Source organism: Astyanax mexicanus, chromosome 21 (assembly GCF_023375975.1).
Source record: "Astyanax mexicanus isolate ESR-SI-001 chromosome 21, AstMex3_surface, whole genome shotgun sequence".
In the NCBI taxonomy this organism is placed as follows: Eukaryota; Metazoa; Chordata; class Actinopteri; order Characiformes; family Acestrorhamphidae; genus Astyanax; species Astyanax mexicanus.
Window position 1 is genome coordinate 31,556,269 of NC_064428.1, and position 21,698 is coordinate 31,577,966.

At 36.4% G+C, this 21,698-nt stretch overlaps 2 protein-coding genes across 2 annotated transcripts in view; one reads left to right on the forward strand and one right to left on the reverse strand.

Moving 5' to 3' along the window:
- tmem41ab (transmembrane protein 41ab) overlaps nt 1-21,698 on the forward strand; it is a 519,270-nt gene that overhangs the window by 127,043 nt on the left and 370,529 nt on the right. The window lies entirely within an intron of this gene.
- The window catches only part of ubac2 (UBA domain containing 2), a 40,789-nt gene that overhangs the window by 4,442 nt on the left and 14,649 nt on the right, over nt 1-21,698 (reverse strand). The window contains exons 5-8 of the mRNA XM_049469710.1: nt 9,663-9,786; nt 5,795-5,842; nt 5,291-5,548; nt 590-724 (exon numbers count right to left, since the gene is read on the reverse strand). Coding sequence (XP_049325667.1) covers nt 590-724; nt 5,291-5,548; nt 5,795-5,842; nt 9,663-9,786 — 565 coding nt within the window. The remainder of the gene's footprint in view (nt 1-589; nt 725-5,290; nt 5,549-5,794; nt 5,843-9,662; nt 9,787-21,698) is intronic.

Here is a 21,698-nt window from a genome sequence, read left to right on the forward strand (position 1 = left end):
CTGCTGACAACTTTTATGAAGATGCAGATTTCATTTTCCAGCAGGACTTGGCACACTGCCCACACTGCCAAAAGTACCAACTGGTCTTATAAAATATTCTATTTTTTTGAGAGACTGATTTATTAGTTTTTATTGGCTGAAAGCCATAATCATCAATAATTAAAGAAATAAACGCTTAAAATAGATCCCTATATATAATATGAGTTTCACATTTTGAACTGAATTACCGAAATAAAGTAATTTAGTAACTTTTCAATGATATTCTAATGCTTTGAGATGCACCTGTAAGTGTAACTTTATTAATTAATTCTTTCATATAGGGATGTAAGCTTAAATGATGCAAGCTACAATGATTGTGACCAGCAGTATCTGGCTAGAATGGTCCATTGTGTGAAAAGACAAGCAACTCTGGCACACAGTACTAATTTCATGCCCCATGACATTTTGCATGTTAGTGTATAAAACTAGCCGAAAGAATTCTATATTATAACTGTGTATGTATTAGCACATCTTCTTTAGAAGTTTTAATTTATTGATTTCATTTGCAATCGCAGTGATTTGACAGTTTGTGTTGTGATTGGTCCCTCACCTGTTCCTCCGCCACCGGCGTGTCCAGTGGGTGTGGCTGAGGGGGCTGCTGTGGGCGTGGCTGCCCGTGAGGCCGGTTCTGACCTCTGTGTCTCAGACCAGGAAAGAATCTGTTCCAGTTAAGCAGTCCTCCCTCCTGTTAGAGAACGGAAATAAAGGCAGTGATCAATCAAATCAACACTTCTCATTAATGGAATTACACCTCACTGCCATTCACAGCGTATTGTGATTATATTGTGACCATGTAGGTTAAAGTTAAGGAGAGTTTAGCCAACCACTGTTTCCTTCCTTTTTATGAGAAAGGTGAAGTTTCGAAAGTTGTAAAGTTGAAAGCCCGGATGCTTCAGTGTCACAAAGTGCCATGAGAGTGAATTAAGCCATTAAAAAAAAAAGTCATAGTAAAATGCAACCAGGTGTATTTTAACGTACAGTTAACATAATGGGTGTGAACTCTTAATAAATTTCTATATTTCTCCAAAAATATGACCTTAAACTTAAAATTTCTTAAAATTAATTAAGAAATTAGACAAATATATTAGACTTGCTCACTCATTAATTTATTGAACAAAGCTTTGTAACTCTTAATTAGCTTTTAATGAAAAGCGATATGTTTGGAGAAAAGAAAGAACTGCCCTTCATGTTAAAACTGAATCACATCTGTTAAACATGGTGGTGGTAGTATCATAGTTTGGGCTCGTTTTGCTGCATCTGAGTCATAATGGTTTGCTATTATTGATGAAACAATGAATTCAGAATTAGTTCAAAAGTACCCTAAAACATAAAAAAAAGATGCAGTTTATCAATTTCCAGTTACGCACCTGACTCTGACGACTCAGATCAGATTACAGAGGGTTTCCAACACCTTCTTGATGTTTTTACGTCATGTGAACTTTGAGAGGAACTGCCCAAAAATGTCCTGCCCCATCCAAATTAGTGTAGGAAGACCTGTGGTGATCAACCTTTCATGTGACTACACATTAGTGAATTAGTGTTAATTCCAATCTGACCATAAAAATCCGATCTGATCAGCCCTGAGCAGATCAGAATTAAGGTTTATAAATCCTGACTAGTGCTGGGTGACATGAGAAAAATCATATATCACTATATGGAATTTTTTATATCACGATAATGATATATATCATGATATACCACATTTAAGTATGTTTTCAGTTATTCTTCAAAAATATGACAAAATAATATCATTGCTCACTTTTATTTCAAAGTGACATTAAACCCAACTTTCACAAATGAGAATTAGTACCTTTTAATGCAGCAATATATATGTATCAAATGAAAACAGATAAGGTAGATGCAGTAGCTATTTTTTTTTCAAAATTATACAGGTATTTAAATTGAGTTATCAAAATCAACTCACGTAACATTTTTTAAAGTGTCCTTTAAATAACGTAAAGCAGCGTCACGTCACAAAACCACGTTATGAAGCTTTTTTGTGAAGATTACTTTATTATCACTTATATAAAACGAGTTTATGCAAAGTGACCACGCCAATACATTTCATCATAGCTTACTTTATATATTTACATAAATAATTGATGAAATTACTGTAGAAACGATAGGGACTGTAGAAGGTAAGTAGCACGATAGACACTCTTCTATCATCCCCACGATATTTATCGCCATATCGCACAGCACTAATTTCTGACATGCTTTTCTATGTGAAGATTAATTAACTTTCTCAAAGATTGGCCTGATTGATGATTTTTCCGCAGCTGAGTCACTATTAGGTAAAGTTGACTCAAATTTTCCCTTGAGAAACACAGGTAATCTGCACTTTTTATCAGAGCCCACAAAGTAGAGGTGTGTGTGTGCGCATGAAGACAGGAAACTAACCTCTTCCTCTGATTAGACAGAGGGGAGAAAAAAAGATAAAACAAAAAAGAAACTAAAAAAAAAAAAAAGTGGAAAAACAACTAGACTACAGATTGATGTCTTACCATCACAATCTGCAGGCGCTGTGTGAGAATATTGGAGCTGTACTGGATGGATTATCACAGGACACTATTAGAAACCTTGATGTGGGTTGATTATTGATAACTATTAATAATTAAACATCTTTAATTCATCAGTAATGAGCGGATGAAGTTAAGCCTTGCCAGAGAATCTCTATAGAGGAGAATACGCACTTAAAGTGAGCCCAGCATGAATAGGTTCATACAAAGCAACTGAGAAAAATCAGAGTTTATAAATGCCTGATCAGTTCTAAAATAATATATGTACTTATGTCCTCTAGGGCTGCAACGATTAGTCGATATAATCGACAATGTCGATTATTTAAATTTGTCGAACACAAATTGAACTGTCGACTAATCGTTAATTTGTAACAGTACCGCATTACACTAAGTGCTGGGGACAAAAGTGCAATGGGAGATAAATGGGGGTAAATGGTTTGCTCACACAGTTTGCAATCAACTTAGTTTGTGTCTCTAGAAGTGCCCAAACACAACAGATTACATATTAAATCACTAAATATCAGTAATTTCCATGTTTAAACAACTTTCAGATATTTAAATGCCATTTAAACCTCATTTTAAGGATTAACTAATTAACTAATCGGAAAAATAATAGTCAGATTAGTCAACTATCAAAATAATCAATAGTTACAGCCCTAATGTCCTCAAAACAGAACTATATCAAATATTTCAGCACTGCAGGCATCATTTTTTATCATTTTGAACTCCAGCCTTTTGAACATGCTCTACCTGTATCTAAAGGATCAGCTCGCCATCCAATCAGCTCACAGTATCAGTAATGCTAGTGCTTTACAGTGTAAAACATGTTGATAGAACTGTAGATAAACGCTTTCTTTGCTCAAAAAATACATTAATCTACTTTATTTTTTCTTTTAGCTTTATTCACCCACACTCATAGAAGACTTACTTGTGTCCTCCCTCTAGAGGGACGCAGAAAGTGGACAGATTCTCCATAAACGGCTCTGGTAATGCAGGGGTTGACGGTATTGACGATATGTAGCCGTTGCTCCTGACTCCCAGTCAACGACTGGGTCAGATATCTAGCATACCAAATATTTGTCTGAAACTCATCTGAACTGTTTTTTTTTTTTTTTTTTTTTTTTTTTTAAGAATTACCACCCAGCGAAGTCTACTAGAGTCGCATAAGATACGCCTTATTATTCAGTGCGCTTTATAGTGCGAAAAATACGTTACACACATTCTGTAGTGACAACTGCTCTAAACTTCTCTTTCTGTACAATCACCCACTATAGAACAGCAGCTAAACCCAACTGTAAATCTCACACTGAACAGTGAGATATATAGAACCACGGCTGCACTGTCTGTACGTCCTGCAGACGTGTTGCTTTACTCTTTAAAAGTGAACCAGGCTGGTATTTCCTCTTGTGGTTATGATCTGTGAGATACGAGTGTTTGGCACCTACGACCTGATGAAGAAGAAAAGCTGCCAACAAAACAGAGCTCAGTCCTTCCTGAACAGACTAGACTGTCTAGATCAGAGCAAAATGTAAATGTACCCGTGTATTTAAGAGGGATGCACTGGATATTTTGCAACAAAAAAAAAAAAAAAAGTGAGAAAATAAAAATAATTTAGATGGAAATGGCCAGAATTGGAATAAATAAATAAAACCATATTGGGAGAAATCAGCTATTTTCTTTTGCACTCAAAAATGGCATTTGAAACAATACTGTGAAGAACAGAAGCCTTACGTTAACCATGTCCATGTCTCTGTACTGGGCTTGGATGCATCTAAAGTGGACCGGAGCACATGGAAACACAGTGTATTGTGGTCAGACTATTGGATGTTATTTTATTTTAAGGTTTATCAGGAATTAAAAAAATAGAATTAAAAGTCTGAATAAAGCACATTTTATGTTTTAATGTAAAAATATATGTCTTTTTACGAATGATGCCCTTAATTGAAAAAAAAATTGTTGATAGATGATTATTTCTTGGAAAAGATTAATTAATACCAAACAATGATGTTTTTGACAATGCAATCACATGGCAACCAGCTGGGATGTTTACTAAGTATTTTTAAATTGACAAAACCTGGTGCATCTCAAAAAAATTATATATTATTGAAAAGTTACTTATTTCAGTAACTCATATATTATATAGATGTATTAAACACAGAGTGATCTATTTTAAGAGTTTATTTCTTTTATTGTTGATGATTATGGCTTACAGCCGATGTAAACCCAAGTCCTGCTGGAAAATGAAATCTGCATCTCCATAAAAGTTGTCAGTAGCAGAGGGAAGCATGAAGTGCTGTAAGATTTTGTGGGAAAACAAAACTGCACTGACTTTAGACTTGATAATAAAACACAGTGGATCAACACCAGCAGATGACATGTCTCTTCTCTAAACCATCACTGATTGGTGGAAACTTCACACTAGACCTCGAGCAGTTTGGACTGTGTGTCTCTCCACTCTTCCTCCAGACTCTGATCCCTTTATAAATAAAATGTAAAATTTACAATTTACTGATGATCAGTGATGGTTTGGAGAGACATGTCATCTGCTGGTGTTGATCCACTGTGTTTTATTATCAAGTCTAAAGTCAGTGCAGTTTTGTTTTCATGGAAAATCTTACTGAAGATGCGGATTTCATTTTCTAGCAGGATTTGGCAAATTCTAATTTTCAATCTTTTATTATTTATATAGTTCTCCTTAATCAACTATTGCTTTATGTTTTTTTTTGCTTTACCTGTGGCTGCTGTTGCTGCTGAACATTCCTTCTGAACTGGGCCAACTGAGAAAGCAGCAGCTGCTGGTCCAGCATGTCCATCCGCTGCTGCCGCTGGATGTCCAGCGTTGCCCCCATGCCCAACGGAGCCTCGGCCCGCGGCTCTGTACCCGAGAACAGAGGCTCCAAAACCAGAGAGCAGCAACGAGCCAGCCATCGTGGAACCTGGAGGAACCTCTGCACTGCTAATGCGTTGTTATAGTACAGCAGGCCAGAGATCTAAAACATAGCAACAAGGGAAAACATGGCAACGCATCCAAAGACCTGAGGGCTGAGTTGCTATGAAAATACAAACACAAAAACAGCATGATGATGTATGTGTGATTTTCTGTTCAGAGGACGAGTTGGAGGATTTACCAAAACTGCAGATAGGCCGAGCAGATCAAGGGGGATTATTTTATTTTTTTATCAGTGATGCAGGATATCTAAAGATAGAAGATTCAAATGTTCTGGTTTCAAACTCACCAATCCACTGAGAGCGACCACCCACATGTAGGCACTAGAGGTCAGCAACTGTGAGACAGATAAACAGACGTAAACAGACGTAAATGAAGGGTTTCTTCATTTCTAAAGAACATCAGAAGACAGACATGATGTTCAAACTACTCAAACTACGGCTTCTGTTACTGGAAATAAGAGTAACAAGGTACAACCCCAAAACACGATTAAATCTGAAACTTGATTTAATCTGAAATTTGAGAGCAGACAGGACAAACCCAAGATAGTTTATGTTTTATCTGCTGAAATTCAATTTATTATTAATATATATTAGGGCTGACTATTTTAGGAGTCGAATAAACTTTTGATTATTATTATTATTTTTTTATCATGCTCTCAAATTGTACCTACTGTTGAGGAATCTGAGCCAATGCATGTTTTACTGCACTTTGATAATTTAACATTTTTACTTTAAAAATGTCCAGAATGTGCAGGACATTCTGTACCTATAGTAACCTAATTACATTACAAAGAATATTATAGGAAATATTCACATGTCTGGTGTTATTCTTGAAAGACGACTCTAAGATAGATATATTTCTTAAATTGAGATGTAAATATTAACAGAATTAATATATTAGGCTTTGATCAAAAAATGAATAAATCTCTTCTACTGCAATGAAGTTTAATTATATGTAATAATTATACCACAGTTAGCTCCTATGTGATTGGCTAAGAGGCGGTCTATGAGTGCCATTATCAGCCGGTAATGCACTGTAACCGAAGCTCTCCATGTACAGTATTACTCCGCCACATACAGGTAACCTAGCAACGACGCATCGCTTACAAACACAGCAGCAATAGAATGTTTATAACAGATCACATTTTCTTCTCCACTTTAACTTAAAATCTTTAAATAAACAGTGATAATGGAACTGTGGTATAATTGCAATAATACACTCGAGGTTAAGGCTATAACATGTAATATTGGCACTGCTGTGCTGATCTACCTATGACTGCAGCACAGCAGTGCCAATATTACACATTATAACACCCCCTGTATTATTGCTTAAATAAATCTCTGTACTGCAATGAAGTTTAATTAAATGTAATAATTATGTATACATGGATATGTATAATAAGTACTTAATATCATATGACAATTATATACACATAATACAGGACTTTTTTTATTATTTTTAGCAACACCTTAGCAACCACTTAGAAACAACATAGCAACCACTGAGGATACCATAGCAACACTTTAGCAACCCACTATCAATTGCTTATCAACACATTGCAGAGCAACACCTTAGCAATCACATTAGCAACCGCCTAGCAACACCATAGCAACCGCAATAGCAAATGGTGGAAGCAATTTTTCCTTCAGGAAATGCATTTTGAGTTATTTTTACGTTACTCATTTATTTATTAGTATTAATTCAATTTAATACTAGTAATACTCTATTATATATTTTATTGAGGCTACTGCCCTTTCCTAAAAACACAACTTTCTAGAGTTAACACTACATCAAGAGTAACACAGACCTCTGCATTGACCATTTTATATAGTCAACGTTGTAAATTATGTTGACTAATCATTGCAGAGCTAATATACATCCATTCCTGCATTTCAGGCCTGTAACACATTCCAACAAAAATTTGGACTAGGGGTGGGCGATATGGCTCTAAAATAATATCAGGATATTTCAGGGTATTTTTGCGATAACGATATACTTGGCGATATAGGAAAACTAAAATAATCCATTCATTTCAGGAATATAGTATAATAGTATAACAGTATAATCATAATGTGGCAAAATAAATAATATAGCATAAAATAATATAATGCAGCAAAAATATTGCAGAATATTTAGTGCATGCATATAAACTGCAAACTAAAACAATTATACAATAAATACACCTAAAGCTTCACAGTAAATAATAGACTACTTTTAAGGCAGAACAGCCCTATTATCACGATATGGATTTTTAATATCATGATATTTCTGTGTCACGATATATTGTATACGATATAATATTGCCCACCCCTAATTTGGACCATAAGCATTTCTCAAGCGACGAAGTGTTTCAGGCGTTATTTTTGTCCCATTGTTTCCCTCCTAATAGGGAAGCTGAGGGATGTGGCTAAGTAAACAAAACTGTAATTCTTAAAAAAACAAAACAAAAAAAAAGCAAAATCCAAATAAAACGAGTGCTGGATGTTAATCTACACAGATTTCTCTGCTGAAAACTGTTAATTTGGGTGAGTGAAGCGCTTCTGTTTATTTACAGTAAGCTTAGATTTCCAGTATTGTGTCTAAGGGTGAGTTTTCAGTGAAGATTCTCCAGCACTAAGGCTGGGTGCAGCAATAGCCGCTAACCGCAGTGCTAGCAGGGGATGTAAATGCCGCCCCGATAGCACTACACTGAGGAACTGAGTGTTCCATTAAACCAGGGTGCTATTTGTCCCACATAGCTTATTTAAACACGGTTAACACGCAGACTACAGTCCAATATACTCGTATTTAAACGGCGAAAGAGCTAGCGCTGCTGTTAGCATCTATTGCTAATGCTGCTGCACCCAGCCTTAGTGCTGGAGAAACTTCACTGAAAACTTACCCATATAACGCTGCACTTCAGCAGAGTGTCTTAACTGCTCCTTAATACCCGACTGGTTAAATGCATATGCGCACTTATACTGAGGATTTTAAGTGTGCCCTAATAGTCTGAAAAATACGTTAGTAGTTCTATAATATTACAGTCAAAGAAATGTAAAATTATTAATATTTTTGGAACATTAAGAGAACTTAAACCTGTACTGCATGATTTTTCATATGTGCATATTTTTCAAAATATTTTAGCCAATTAAATAAATAAATAAATAAGAACCATTGTTTGCCATGATAGCCTTGTTATGTAACGGCATAATGTTACCTTGAGGCAAAAAAAAAAAAAATGCGCCGCCGTTTTATTAATAAAACGAAAACAAATTAGCCACATTAATAATAAACGCATTGGAAAGACAATGCAATAATAATAAAAAAAAAAGTGTTTTGTTCCCTGAAAGCAACACCACGGCCTAGTTTTGCGACAATAATGACTCTATTGTGTTTAAATGCAGCTTTAAAGATTCATCACTGTGGACAGATGTTAACCCATCAGCAGAACCTCAAAAAGAAACTGGTAAGCCTCCAAACAGAAGATGTGGTTGTTGTATTCATGCCACAACAGCTGCAACAATTAGCACTTAGCTAAAAGCTTTAATCACTACACTGCTGCCGATCCTTTGATGCTCGACACACAGGAGAGAGTTGCTCAGATGTAGGCATGCATCTGCAGGATGTGTAAAGATGTTGGGGAAAGTGTAAAGGTGAGGACGACACCAGAACGGTATCAAAGCGAAGGCAAAACGCTTGTTTTTTCCTTCTTCAGTCACACTAGATGTTTACGATGGGCCGTAGTGCTGAGAGAAGGCCTAGCTTTATCTCTTCATCTGTTCCAAGACATGCTTGTTCAGCTATGTGGAGGTGCATCCACTGAGTCCGTGACCTGGGGTCACCATGCTCAGTGTCAGCTTAAAGACCCACTGTATAACTTCTCACCTGTGTGATCTTATATATGAGTCTCTTCAGACCTGAAAACTATTCTCACAATTATACCAGTGATGGTTCTGTATTCAAGGGGTCCTGTAGTGAGGATTTTAAACAGACTAGGCAACCTATGACCGTTGCGCCTGTTCTTTGCTGTCCAAAATGATTAAATATTTAATATTTTGTTGAGAGGCATTTAAAACCTGACGAAAAAAATATAGTGCAGTTTTAATTTCCCAAGATCTCAGCAACCCCCGATCAGTTATAAGAAGAACTGAACGTAAATGACATTTTCAGCTCACCTGCAGACCCACGATGTAGACCAGAGATTTGTTGGTGATGGAGATGTAGCCCAGCAGCTGAGTGACCTGAACACGAGGGATAGAATAGAAGAAAGGCACGAAGAGGGCAAAGACTGGTCCCAATCTGTGTGTGAGAGAGAGAGAGAGAGAGAGAGAGAGAGAGAATAAATATGTCATACATTAAAAAAAAAAGTCCCAGGGCCTTATGCTTATTCCTATCTTACACCCAGTCAGCAGCCTATTTTTCACACCATGCACCCGCACAGATAAAATAGAGTGCAAACCCCACTTTTAATACAAACTCAACTCTGTATTGTAGTAGAGAAGTGGGCGGAGCTTCTTCTGGACATGGTGAACATAAGGCTTGAGTTGCGTACAGCAAAGTTGTAAGTGGTATTCGTGAATATAGTAACTCTGTATTGTAGTAGAGAAGTGGGCGGAGCTTCTGGTCATGGTGAACATAAGGCTTGTGTTGTGTACAGTAGTAAAGTTGTAAGTGGTATTAGTGAATATAGTAACTCTGTATTGTAGTAGAGAAGTGGGCGGAGCTTCTGGTCATGGTGAACATAAGGCTTGTGTTGTGTACAGTAGTAAAGTTGTAAGTGGTATTAGTGAATATAGTAACTCTGTATTGTAGTAGAGAAGTGGGCGGAGCTTCTTCTGGTCATGGTGAACATAAGGCTTGTGTTGTGTACAGTAGTAAAGTTGTAAGTGGTATTAGTGAATATAGTAACTCTGTATTGTAGAGAAGTGGGCGGAGCTTCTTCTGGTCATGGTGAACATAAGGCTTGTGTTGTGTACAGTAGTAAAGTTGTAAATGGTGTTAGTGAATATTGTAGCTCTGTATTGTAGTAGAGAAGTGGGCGGAGCTTCTTCTGGACATGGTGATCATAAGGCTGTGTTGTGTACAGCATTCATGTACAAGAATAGCTGTACAAAACTGTGAAAGACGTATTTACCAGGGCTGGCCGATTCACACCTATATATTAAAAATATTTTTATCACAGAAACGTCAGTGCGAGTGTGTTCACACCTAGAGCGAGGACTGTATACGAGAGTGTTTGTTTACTACAAAGATCCGATACTCAATCCCTGGCTGACCTTTCTAAATTGATCACAAACCCGCTAGTCTCCTCACACAAACACACTGGTAGGTGTGAAACCACACCCCCACCTCCATACACACATATATATATATATATATATCCACACTTCTTTTTGTAGAAAACTGTCAAACGGCAACCCTTGCAAGCGTGTGCCATTCTGAATCACACACACACACACACACACACGTACTGACGTTTATACACACACACACACACACACACACACATACATAGAGAAAGCAGAACTTGTGGCTGGAGAGCAGTTAGCAGTTGATGGCCTTCTAAAAAAGAGGCTTAACTTTATCTAACAGGCAGAGAAGTGCTCATCTGTAAGTGGAGCACACGGTCATTCAGGTCACAAACTATAAAAAACATAATAATGCATAATAATGAAAAATAGTAAGAATTACATTAATATTTCAATCATTTATTCAATCATTGTCTCGTAAAACCACATAGTAAACACTTGAAAGTGGCGTTTTTTATTATATTGTTTCTAAACTGAAAGCAGAAGCATTCCTGAGAAGAGAAGAATATGGATAAAATATTGTGTTTAATGGTACCAGGGTGCTGGATCGACCATCCCTACTAAGCCCAATATATTCAATCTATAAACTGGGGTGTTGGATCACTTTTCACGGGAGTTCTTCTTCTGGCCACGTCACGCGTCTTTACGTACTTACGTCACACAAACAGACTCTAAAAGAAGATTCGGCTCAGTTTTACTGAACGCGAGCGGCTGGTGGAGCAATGGGGACTTCAGAAGGGGAAACTCAGAGCTCAGTAGCTCATTCACTCATAGTGAAACCAAAGAAACAACTGTCTGACTGAACATAACCTGGAATCGGATTCATCCGCTCTGAAAGGAGACTGCATCACACCCGCCCAGTTTAAAATGATTCTTCCACATGCTCGGTGCAATTACCCATTCTCACCAGAGAGGCCACTAAATCCGCCAAATCCCAAAACGTAGGGATAATTGAAAGCATCAGCTTTAAAGTAAAGATTTGGACAGTGACACATTCTTCATTATTTGGGTTCTGCATGCCACCACACTAGCTTTGAAATGAAACAAATGAGAAACAATTCAAGAGTAGACATTCAGGTTTAATGTAAGTGGTTTAACAAAACTATCATATGAAGTGTTTAGGAACTGCAACCATTCCAGTGGTTCTTAAACGCTCTTTTATGGGCTTCATGGGCTATTATCTCCCTTTAAATCAATCATCAGTTAAGCATGTAAAAAGGTCTGGAGATGATTCCATGTGTGGCATTTGCATTCGGAAGCTCTTGCTGTGAACCCACAAGATGCGATTAAAGATGCTCTGCTTTCAATAAAAATGAAACAGATCATCATTAGACTGAAAAAAGAAGATCCCAATCAGAGAGATAGTGGAAATGTTAGGAGTGGCCAAATCAACACTGTGGTACATTCTGAGGGAAAAAAAAAAAAAGAGTGCAGTAGTGAGGGGAGGGAAGGATCACAGTCCTTTTTCACAACTTTACAACATATGCTTGTGAAGTTGGCCCACTCCTCTTCACTGAAAATCTCTCCATATCCTGAAAGTTTCGAAGATCGAAAGGTCGAAGGTCGTTTGGCAACCCAATTCTGAGCTTCCTCCACAGATTTCGTATGGGATTATGGTCTGCAGACTAACTATGCAACTTTGGGATCTTAATGTGCTTCATCTGAAGCCAATCCTTTGTTGCTTTGGCCATATGTTTTGGGTCACTGTCATGCTGGATAACCAATCCAACAGCCATCTTCATTTTCGTTCATTCACATGTTCATTGTCAAACAGCAGAGGGACTGCAGGCTACGTGCTGGCTGTGACTGTCTTGGTGGCAGGTTTCCCAGCTACCTTGAGATCATTAACAAGCCCTCATGTAACTCTCTGAAGTGACACCTCAACTTTCTAGATCTTGCATGGCGCTCCAATGTGTGGGTGATTGACTGTTATCCCACATACCAGCAGTGGTCTCTTTTCTCACCACGATTCTTGCTGAGGGTTTTGTTGCCCATTCCAACCATGTGCAGTTGTTCAATCTTGTCTTCCTTTCTCAATTTTTTGGTCTTGCCAATGGTGATGGAGAGATTTGAATGGAAGAGGCTAATTCTGTGACTGGTGTCTTTTATACACATAATGAGGTGAGGTTAAAAACACACTTTTTCTTAAATGGACATGACTAATTGGACCAGCTCATGGGTCTGAAGGGATCAGAATAGTTGCTGGTTCGTAGGGGGTCAAATAATTTAATATTTTTGTTAATATGTTCATTTGTTATATGTGGATAACGGTATCATCAGGACAGGCCTTGCTAGTGGTATGTGGCCAATATCGTACCACAGTGTTGCAATGAGAGCTGGATGGAGGAGGGTTAGGGGAAGTTAGGAGGCATTTTTTTAATCATACGCCACAAGGATGACATGTCTGGTGATGAAATTTGAACTTGCGAAACGTTGAAACAAGACAAGGAACTCTTGCTTTTTTTATGAATTCGGAGAGAGTGATGATAAATTGCATAAAGACTGGTCGCCACAAGCCATATACTAAATTGATGAAACATATACATATACACAGCTTTAGAAAAAAGTAAGAGACCACTTCAGTTTCTCAATCAGGTTCTCTGATTTTGCTATTTATAGGTATATCAATCAATATTTGGGGGGATTACTCTGGTTTTTAAATCACAGTTTTCATGTATCTTGGCTTGTTATCCTCCACCAGTCTCACACACTGCTTTTGGATTACATTATGCCACTCCTGGTGCAAAAAATCAAGCAGTTCAGCTTGGTTTGATGACTTGTGATCATCCATCTTCTTCTTGATTATATTCCAGAGGTTTTCAATTTGGTGAAATCAAAGAAACTCATCATTTGTAAGTGGTCACTGTTTTTCAGAGTTGTATACACAGACCTAACAAATATGACTTTTGCCATCTCCAACAGAAGCTAAAAATCTTAAAAGCCTTAAACCCTATCTGGACGGGATTAGTTTCTCAGTTGGGCGTCAGTGAAATATATTTTACACTTCTACTCAGTGATAAAACTCTTGTATCTGGACTGCAATTGAAAAAACAGGAGGATCAGTGAGTTTTTTGGCTTTCTCGGTCACGTGACATTGAATTGTCACGTGATATCAGGTTTTGCAAACGAAGCACGATGGCTGTTTATGTGCATCTCTGTGGAAATGACATCCCAAAATGTAATTACGGTGCATAGCAGTGGACAAATAGCTATTTTATTAAACATTTTCACAATTAATTTGGTTATTCGAATTACAGTTTTAATGCGATTTTCAAAATGAAAGTAATTGAAATTTAACATACAGACATTTTATCTATTTAATCTAAAATATCTGAAAACACTACTAATTTCTGAAGTGTTTATCCATCTTATCTTGGTTACCAGCGCCTCCCACACACCAACGCACGCATATTTTCTAAACATTCCACCGAGGACAGTTTCAGCACTGTTTCAGCACTTTCGACACAAACACCCGGTGGGATACAGCATATATTTAGCTGGAAATAAATCCTGCTGTTTCTACAAACTATATCGTCATTGATCTCTGGTGAGGATCCGTGATTATTTGTGGAAAACAATAATAATAACTCCTTTAAAGTTTCTTCTGTGACTCGTTTAGTGCGTTATTTCTCAATTTTCAGTCATAAACTCATGTTATGAAGTATAATTTTTCACTATTTTTTTCCCTAGTTTTGAACCACTTCTTTGTCATCTGTAGTTAGATTTTTTTTAGTAGGGGGAACTTTTTATTTTTATTTATTTTTTTTTTTTGCAAAAAATCAAAGATTATTTTTTTTAGGCCATAATCGCCCAGCACTAACACGAGGTGATGAAAGTGAGAGATCTGGACAGGACTAAAATTACCAGAGGACCATGGAGTTCAAAAACAGTAGATAATTCAGCCTGTACTTTTCTCAGAGGACGTCTGAGGAAAACACATACGTGGTTGTTCCGGACAGGAATAAAATCACAGAGGACCCCCATAAAAGAGAACATTTTTACAAAATAATTCTGATGTATTCCTGCTACTACGTGACAGTGTGGATGGAGGAATGTTAAACGCACAACTTGTGTCCCATCCACCTGGCATCCACCATCAGGCCTCACTCACACTTCGATAATTCACATTACCCAGCTATGAGCCCACTGACCTGCGATTAACCTCTCTTATAAAAGACGCCTCACATCTTTTACAGGTGTGGACAGCCCCCAGCAGTCCCCTGGGGTAACACTTTGGCTACCAATTTACATACTGCTGTCACATGGCTTGTTTGTGTGCTCTACACACTAAACAAGTTTCTGAAAGCTCCAAGGAAGTCACACATGACGCATTCAGAAGAAAACAGAAGTGTGAGTTTTGGTTTAAAGTTGTGGGTTGGAAATAAAGGAAGTAAACAATTACAAATAATTCATAAAAGCATCAAATATGTCTGTGTTTGGAGCTTTAAACCAACCAAATAACTATTTAAGCGTTCAAGCAAAGAACCTTCAGTAAAAACCATCACTTGCAGTGGTTCCCAAGAAAGATAGTTCCCATGTGACCGACTGAAGGGTATATCGGTGGCTATTTACCTCAGAATTCGTAGGTCAGAGCTGGGATTGACGTCAAACCAGAGGTGAGATGTTTAGATGGTTTTACACTATTTCAGTTACTTAAAAACTTTGACAAACCAGTTAAATCAAAACCATAAATCTAAGCAAAATATAACAGTACAGAGGTTGGACAATGAAACTGAAACACCTGGTTTTAGACCACAATAATTTATTGTGGTGACGGACAGTTCTGGTGGAAACAGGAGAGTTGAGGTGCACATTGAATTCTGCCGTGATTTGATCAGCCGTGGTTTTATGTTTTTTTTGGATACAATCCAGGTTAGCACCCGAACATCCCTTTCAGACAGCTTCCTCTTACAGCATCCACAGTTAATCCTGTTGGATGTGGTTGGTCCTTCTTGGTGATATGCTGACATTACCCTGGATACCGTGGCTCTTGATGCATCACAAAGACTTGCTGTCTTGGTCACAGGTGCGCCAGCAAGACGTGCACCAACAAGTTGTCCTCTTTTGAACTCTGGTATGTCACCCATAGTGTTGTGTGTATTGCAATATTTTGAGCACAACTGTGCTCTTACCCTGCTAATTGAACCTTCACACTCTGCTCTTACTGGTGCAATGTGCAATTAATGAAGATTGAACACCAGGCTGCTTCAATTTAGCCATGATGAAAGCTCCCACACTAAAATGTGTTTCAGGTGTTTCAGTTCCATTGTCCAACCCCTGTATGTGCTGAAAGAATGAGGTCAGCTGACTACCTGAATACACTGAATATAGACCAGGTTATTCCTGAATCAATGGATTTTTCGGTCATATTCCAAGATGATAATATCAGGATTCATGGGGCTGGAATTGTGAAACAGTGATTCAGGGAGCATGAGATCATCATTTTCACAGGATTGTGATTGAGAGAGTTCACCACAGAGACCAGATCTTAACCTCTTTGAGAATCTTTGGGATGTGCTGGATGGAGAAGAGCTGCTTTGTGCAGTGGTCAGACTCTACCATCATCAATGCTGCTGCAAGATCTTGGTGAAAGATTTATGCAACACTGGATTGAAATAAATCTGGTAACAGTGCAGAAGCTTAATGAAACAATGCAACAGCAAACGTGTGCTGAAATCATTGAAACAATGCAACAGCGTGTCGCCGCAATCAAACCTAAGAGATAAAATGTATATATAAAAAAAAGAAACCAGGAGGGGGTCATAATGTTATGCTTGATCGGTGTACATAAAATATGAAATATCTGAGAATAAATGTAAGGGTCATTTCTGTGTAAAAGTTAAACTGAATGGATTGCAGCAAATGGGCTGACATTTATTTAATAGCATTTCTTAAATTTTGAAATAAACCCTGTACCTCATTGTGAATTTATGTTGATTTTTTTTTTAACCAAATTTATAACATTTTAAAATTGATAAAAGTCAGGGAAGGAATGTATGAAAAATGACAAAACAAAAACTAAATGATAAAATAAAAACAATAAAAACTAAATATATATTCAGATGTGATGAGATGTGATAAAATTGCGAGATTCAGATAAAAAACTCTAAATCTTCTCACTCAGTTCTCAAAACTGGTATGTTCACACAAATTCTAATTTAGTTTTTATAAAACATTTCAGTATACTGTTTCAAAATATATATATTTCCTTCATTTCTGATACTGACTGGAACTTTTTATTTTTTCACCCAAAACCGAAACTAGTGTTCTCGTGGTACTAACCAATTTTCCACTTGCGTAACGGATTATTACAATATGACCATAATCAGCATATTTTCCACTAATGGCACTCTCTCGCTCAGGGTTGACTCTCTGATCTGTCTGATCTGGGATCAGTCGGAAATATATGGGGGAAAAAAAAAAAAAAGTTCAGTTTAATGTCAGAGCGTCTGAGGACAGAGTTTCGCTTCTCCCCCAAACTCACAGAATCTCTTTCCCACCACCCGAAAAACAGAAAAAAAAAAAAAAAAAAAAAAAGTGGAGAGGAAGTGATGAGGCTTTTCACATTTCCGCTTTTTTGGGGGTTGTGGTGAGAATAGTGCTCCACTGCAATAATCAGTGATCGAGAGAGAGAGAGAGAGAGAGAGAGAGAGAGAGAGAGAGAGAGAGAGAGAGAGAGAGAGAGAGAGAGAGAGAGAGAGAGAGAGAGAGTGCGTGTGCTGGTTGTATGAGTTATCCAGTGATTGACCAGGTAAGTCAGTTGCGTCTCAGCCTTGTGGTGAGTAAACTGATTTTGAGTTTTAATTTTATGAATTTTTAAAAAATTTAGTTTCTTTTTACGTCGATTTGTGTGAAATTCTACTGAACTTGTGATGCAACTCAAATGCTAAAATGTGTTTAAATTTACTTTTATCCTTTATTTCTGAAACTTTTTAATATGTAATAAATAATAATGTATAAAAATGACAAAAATGACATTTTTGAGCAAGTGCAGAACTGAAATTAGAAATAAATATAATCTTAAGAAATTCGATGCACATTAATTATTTAAGGTCAATTTAAACATTTAGAACAATTTGAACATTTTTTGCATTTGAGCAAAACAAAAATACTTTATTTAGAATTTAGTTTTTTTTATTTTTATCAGGTTGCTGACTTTATTCTGAAAGTTATTCAGATTATCGGTTACTATTGTTGTGCTTGTTGTGTGTTTTTACGGCGCTGTAAACCAAATCTAAATCTCAGTCAGTAATACCTTGTAATACCTTACATCTTATTGAAATATTGGATATTGATATTTACAGTAACACCACTTTTAGCAGTACAGTTATACTTATACTCATACTTATCATGTTTAACACCCTCTTATTTTACTGAGTTTGGTGCAAAATTTCAATCTTTAATACTGATTTGTTTTACAGTATTAAGTAATACTGCATTCCTTGATAGCATTGATTCAATTATCATGTTTGGACAGTAATTAACTGCAGAATTTATAGCGGTAACTGTGCCACAACCACTGAATGTCTAGTTTGGTCCGGTTCCAACGTTTGGTCCGTTGGAAAATATGTAAAACATGCAAAATATTGCATAACTGCCACTGCCAGAGGGAGAGGGGAGATAGAGAGGAAGAGAGAGAGTTATATTTATATAGCAGAGTTTTACTCTCTTTTATTTTAGTTTTTCTTTGCACTTTTTTAACAGTGTAAAAAGAATCTAAGACCCTTCCTGTGTTTCTTTTTTTTGAGCATGTGTTTATGGAGTTCATTTGTTGAAAACTAACTCTAATTTGTGCTTTCAATTACTGCAATTTTTGATTTAGCCATTTCTTAATAGAATGTAGTTATTTAGGTGATAAAAGTAAAATGTGACATTTGGATTTTGACCAACAACAACAAAAAAGAAATTAATAGTAAGACACCACTTAAAAATGATGAGTTTCTTTGATTTTTACCGAACTGAAAACTAAGCTGAACTGCTTGAATTTATGCACCAGGAGTGAGCAGCATAAAGTTATCCAAAAGCAGTGTGTAAGACTGGTGGAGGAGAACATAATTCCAAGATGCTTGAAAACTGTGATCAAAAACCAGGGTTATTCCACCAAATATTGATTTCTGAACTCTTAAAACTTTATAATTATGAATATATGTTTTCTTTGCCTTATTTTTTTGGGGAATTTGTGAGAAATGTTGTCTGTAGTTTATAGAATAAAACAACAATGTTCATTTTACTGAAACATAAGCCTATAAATAGCAAAATCAGAGAAACTGATTCAGAAACTGAACTTCAAAGCTGTATTTTATATAAAAAAAAGACTTTGTTTTAACTAAAATGTTCAAACACTATTTGATAACATTAATGCACTATTAACAAACTTTATGCCTAGCCAGCAGCACTAAGTAAGAGAGTTCTCAGAAGATAAATGAAGAGTTTATAGAACATTTACATTTTACATTTACACCACTTAGTTGATGCTCTTATCAAGAGCGACTTACACAATTATTCCTATTAGGAGTCTTACCCAAGGACTCTAATTGGTGTAGCACAGCATAGTCACACAGATCTGGAATTGAACCCTAGTCTCCAACATGGTAGCTCACTGGCAGGAGGTGGTGTTATCCACGGCACCACACCACACCAACCAATAGAACCCCAGATCACAGCATATTCACCCACTATAAACCAGTTGTAACATGGAAGTAGCTGAAAAACAACAACAAATATTTTAGGCTAGAGTGTGTGCTACTACTACTACTACTGCTACTATTATTACTATTACTATATACACACACACACACACACACACACAAACAACAAACACCACACACACACATACACACACACAAACACAGACATGCGACTGCAGCGTTTTAAAGGAACTGAAAGTTGGATTCAATATAAGCTATTACATGCATTTATTATTTTTTTTATAAAAAGAATGACTACTATACTAAATACATTAAAGCAACAATGTTGCATTACATAAACTGTTGATACAACTAAAGTGATTTTACTTCAGTATAATAAGACAAACACAAAGAACAGATCAGATCAGTAGCGGCTGATACTCAGCATTAAAAAGACTTCGTTTGGATTAAAGGTGCAAAGTAACCTACAAGGTAGGGGTGGGCAATATGCCCCTAAAATAATATCACGATATTTCATAGTATTTTCACGATAACGATACTATTAGCGATATCACAAAACACTGAATTAAAAAAAACAATATTTCAAGCATACACTACTGCAAACAAACTGAAAATGAAATTTTATTAGTGCATATGATATATGTCGCACACCTAACTGAGATAAAAAAAATACAAGATTTTTTGTAACAGAAGTTAATCCAGATCCAGAATGGCGTGATACTAATACTAATGCACTCAAAATATCTACATATATCTAAGATTAAAGTAAAATAAATGATACTGGACAGATATAATCTGACTAGTAGATATATAACGGGAAAAGAGAACAGTGTGAATTTTTCTTTTGCCTAAAACAGCAAAAAAGTAGTACCCTGATATGATAATTAGGGGTGGGTGATATGGCACAATATTTTAGGGTATAATATCGTTCACGATATTCAAAAATGTTGGCGATATTATTGCGTACGATACGATATGGCACACCCCTAACTGCACCACATTTCATTTTTCAATGAAAACAAATTACTACTATACTAAATACATTAGTGCAGAATGTTGCATTTTATAAAATGTTATTTTTACTTCAGTAAAATTAGACAAACACAAAAAACAGATCAGATCAGGTGCAAAGTAACCTACTAGGTTATAATGTCCCTAAACAGCACATTCTGTAATGACGCCAAATATGAAAGAAAGATGTTTATCTAAAAAAAGTAGAACAAACTTTTTGATGGATTTTTTTTACATTTTTTTGAGGGCTCATCGCTTTAGCTGTCCTTTTGATGATAAGTTTCTATTTTGCTTTGATAAAAGCAAGCTACTTTGTGTTGTGTCATTTTCTGAATACAGAAGATTAGTACAGTACAAAGTATGTTGTCTGTAGGCGGAGTTTTCTACAGAACTCTGGTATTTGTCGGCCCCCAGCTGTGTCAATTTTCCCCCTCAGTGACCTTAGTGTTGCCCTTTGTAATGCATTGTATATATTTACCATACATCGAAATAGTTTTTATTGATTTTGCACTATAAGGTGAACTTAATATCCTTTAATTTTCCCAAAAATATATATATATTATATTAGACCAATTGGTACTTTTGGTATCAGTGTGGGCGGTGTGCCAAGTCCTGCTGGAAAATGAAATCCATATCTCTATAAAAGTTGTCAGCAGAGGGAAGAAGCATGAAGTGCTGTAAGATTTTGTGGAAAACACTAAAACACTGCACTGACTTTAGACTTGATAATAAAACACAGTGGATCAACACCAGCAGATGACAGACATGACTCTCCAAACCATCACTGATCATCAGTACATTTTACATTTCATTTGTAAATCAAGGGATCAGAGTCTGGAGGAAGAGTGGAGAAACACACAGACCAAACTGCTCGAGGTCTAGAGTGAAGTTTCCACCAATCAGTGATGGTTTGGAGAAACATAGTATTTTATGGAGATGCAGATTTCATTTTCCAGCAGGACTGGAAGTAGAAGTAGAAATATCTTATATAATTTAGTAATTTTCTGAGACACTGATTTTTGGGTTTTCATTGGCTGTAAGCCATAATCATCAACAATAAAAGAAATAAACGCTTAAAATAGATATCTCTGTTTGTAATACATCTATATAATATAGATGTTTCACATTTTGAACTTAATTACTAAAATAAAGGAACTTTTATCTCAATGACATTCTATTTTTTTTAAGATGCACTACTATAGTATATATAAGTTGTGACTATAATGTGCATCCCTGTTGTATA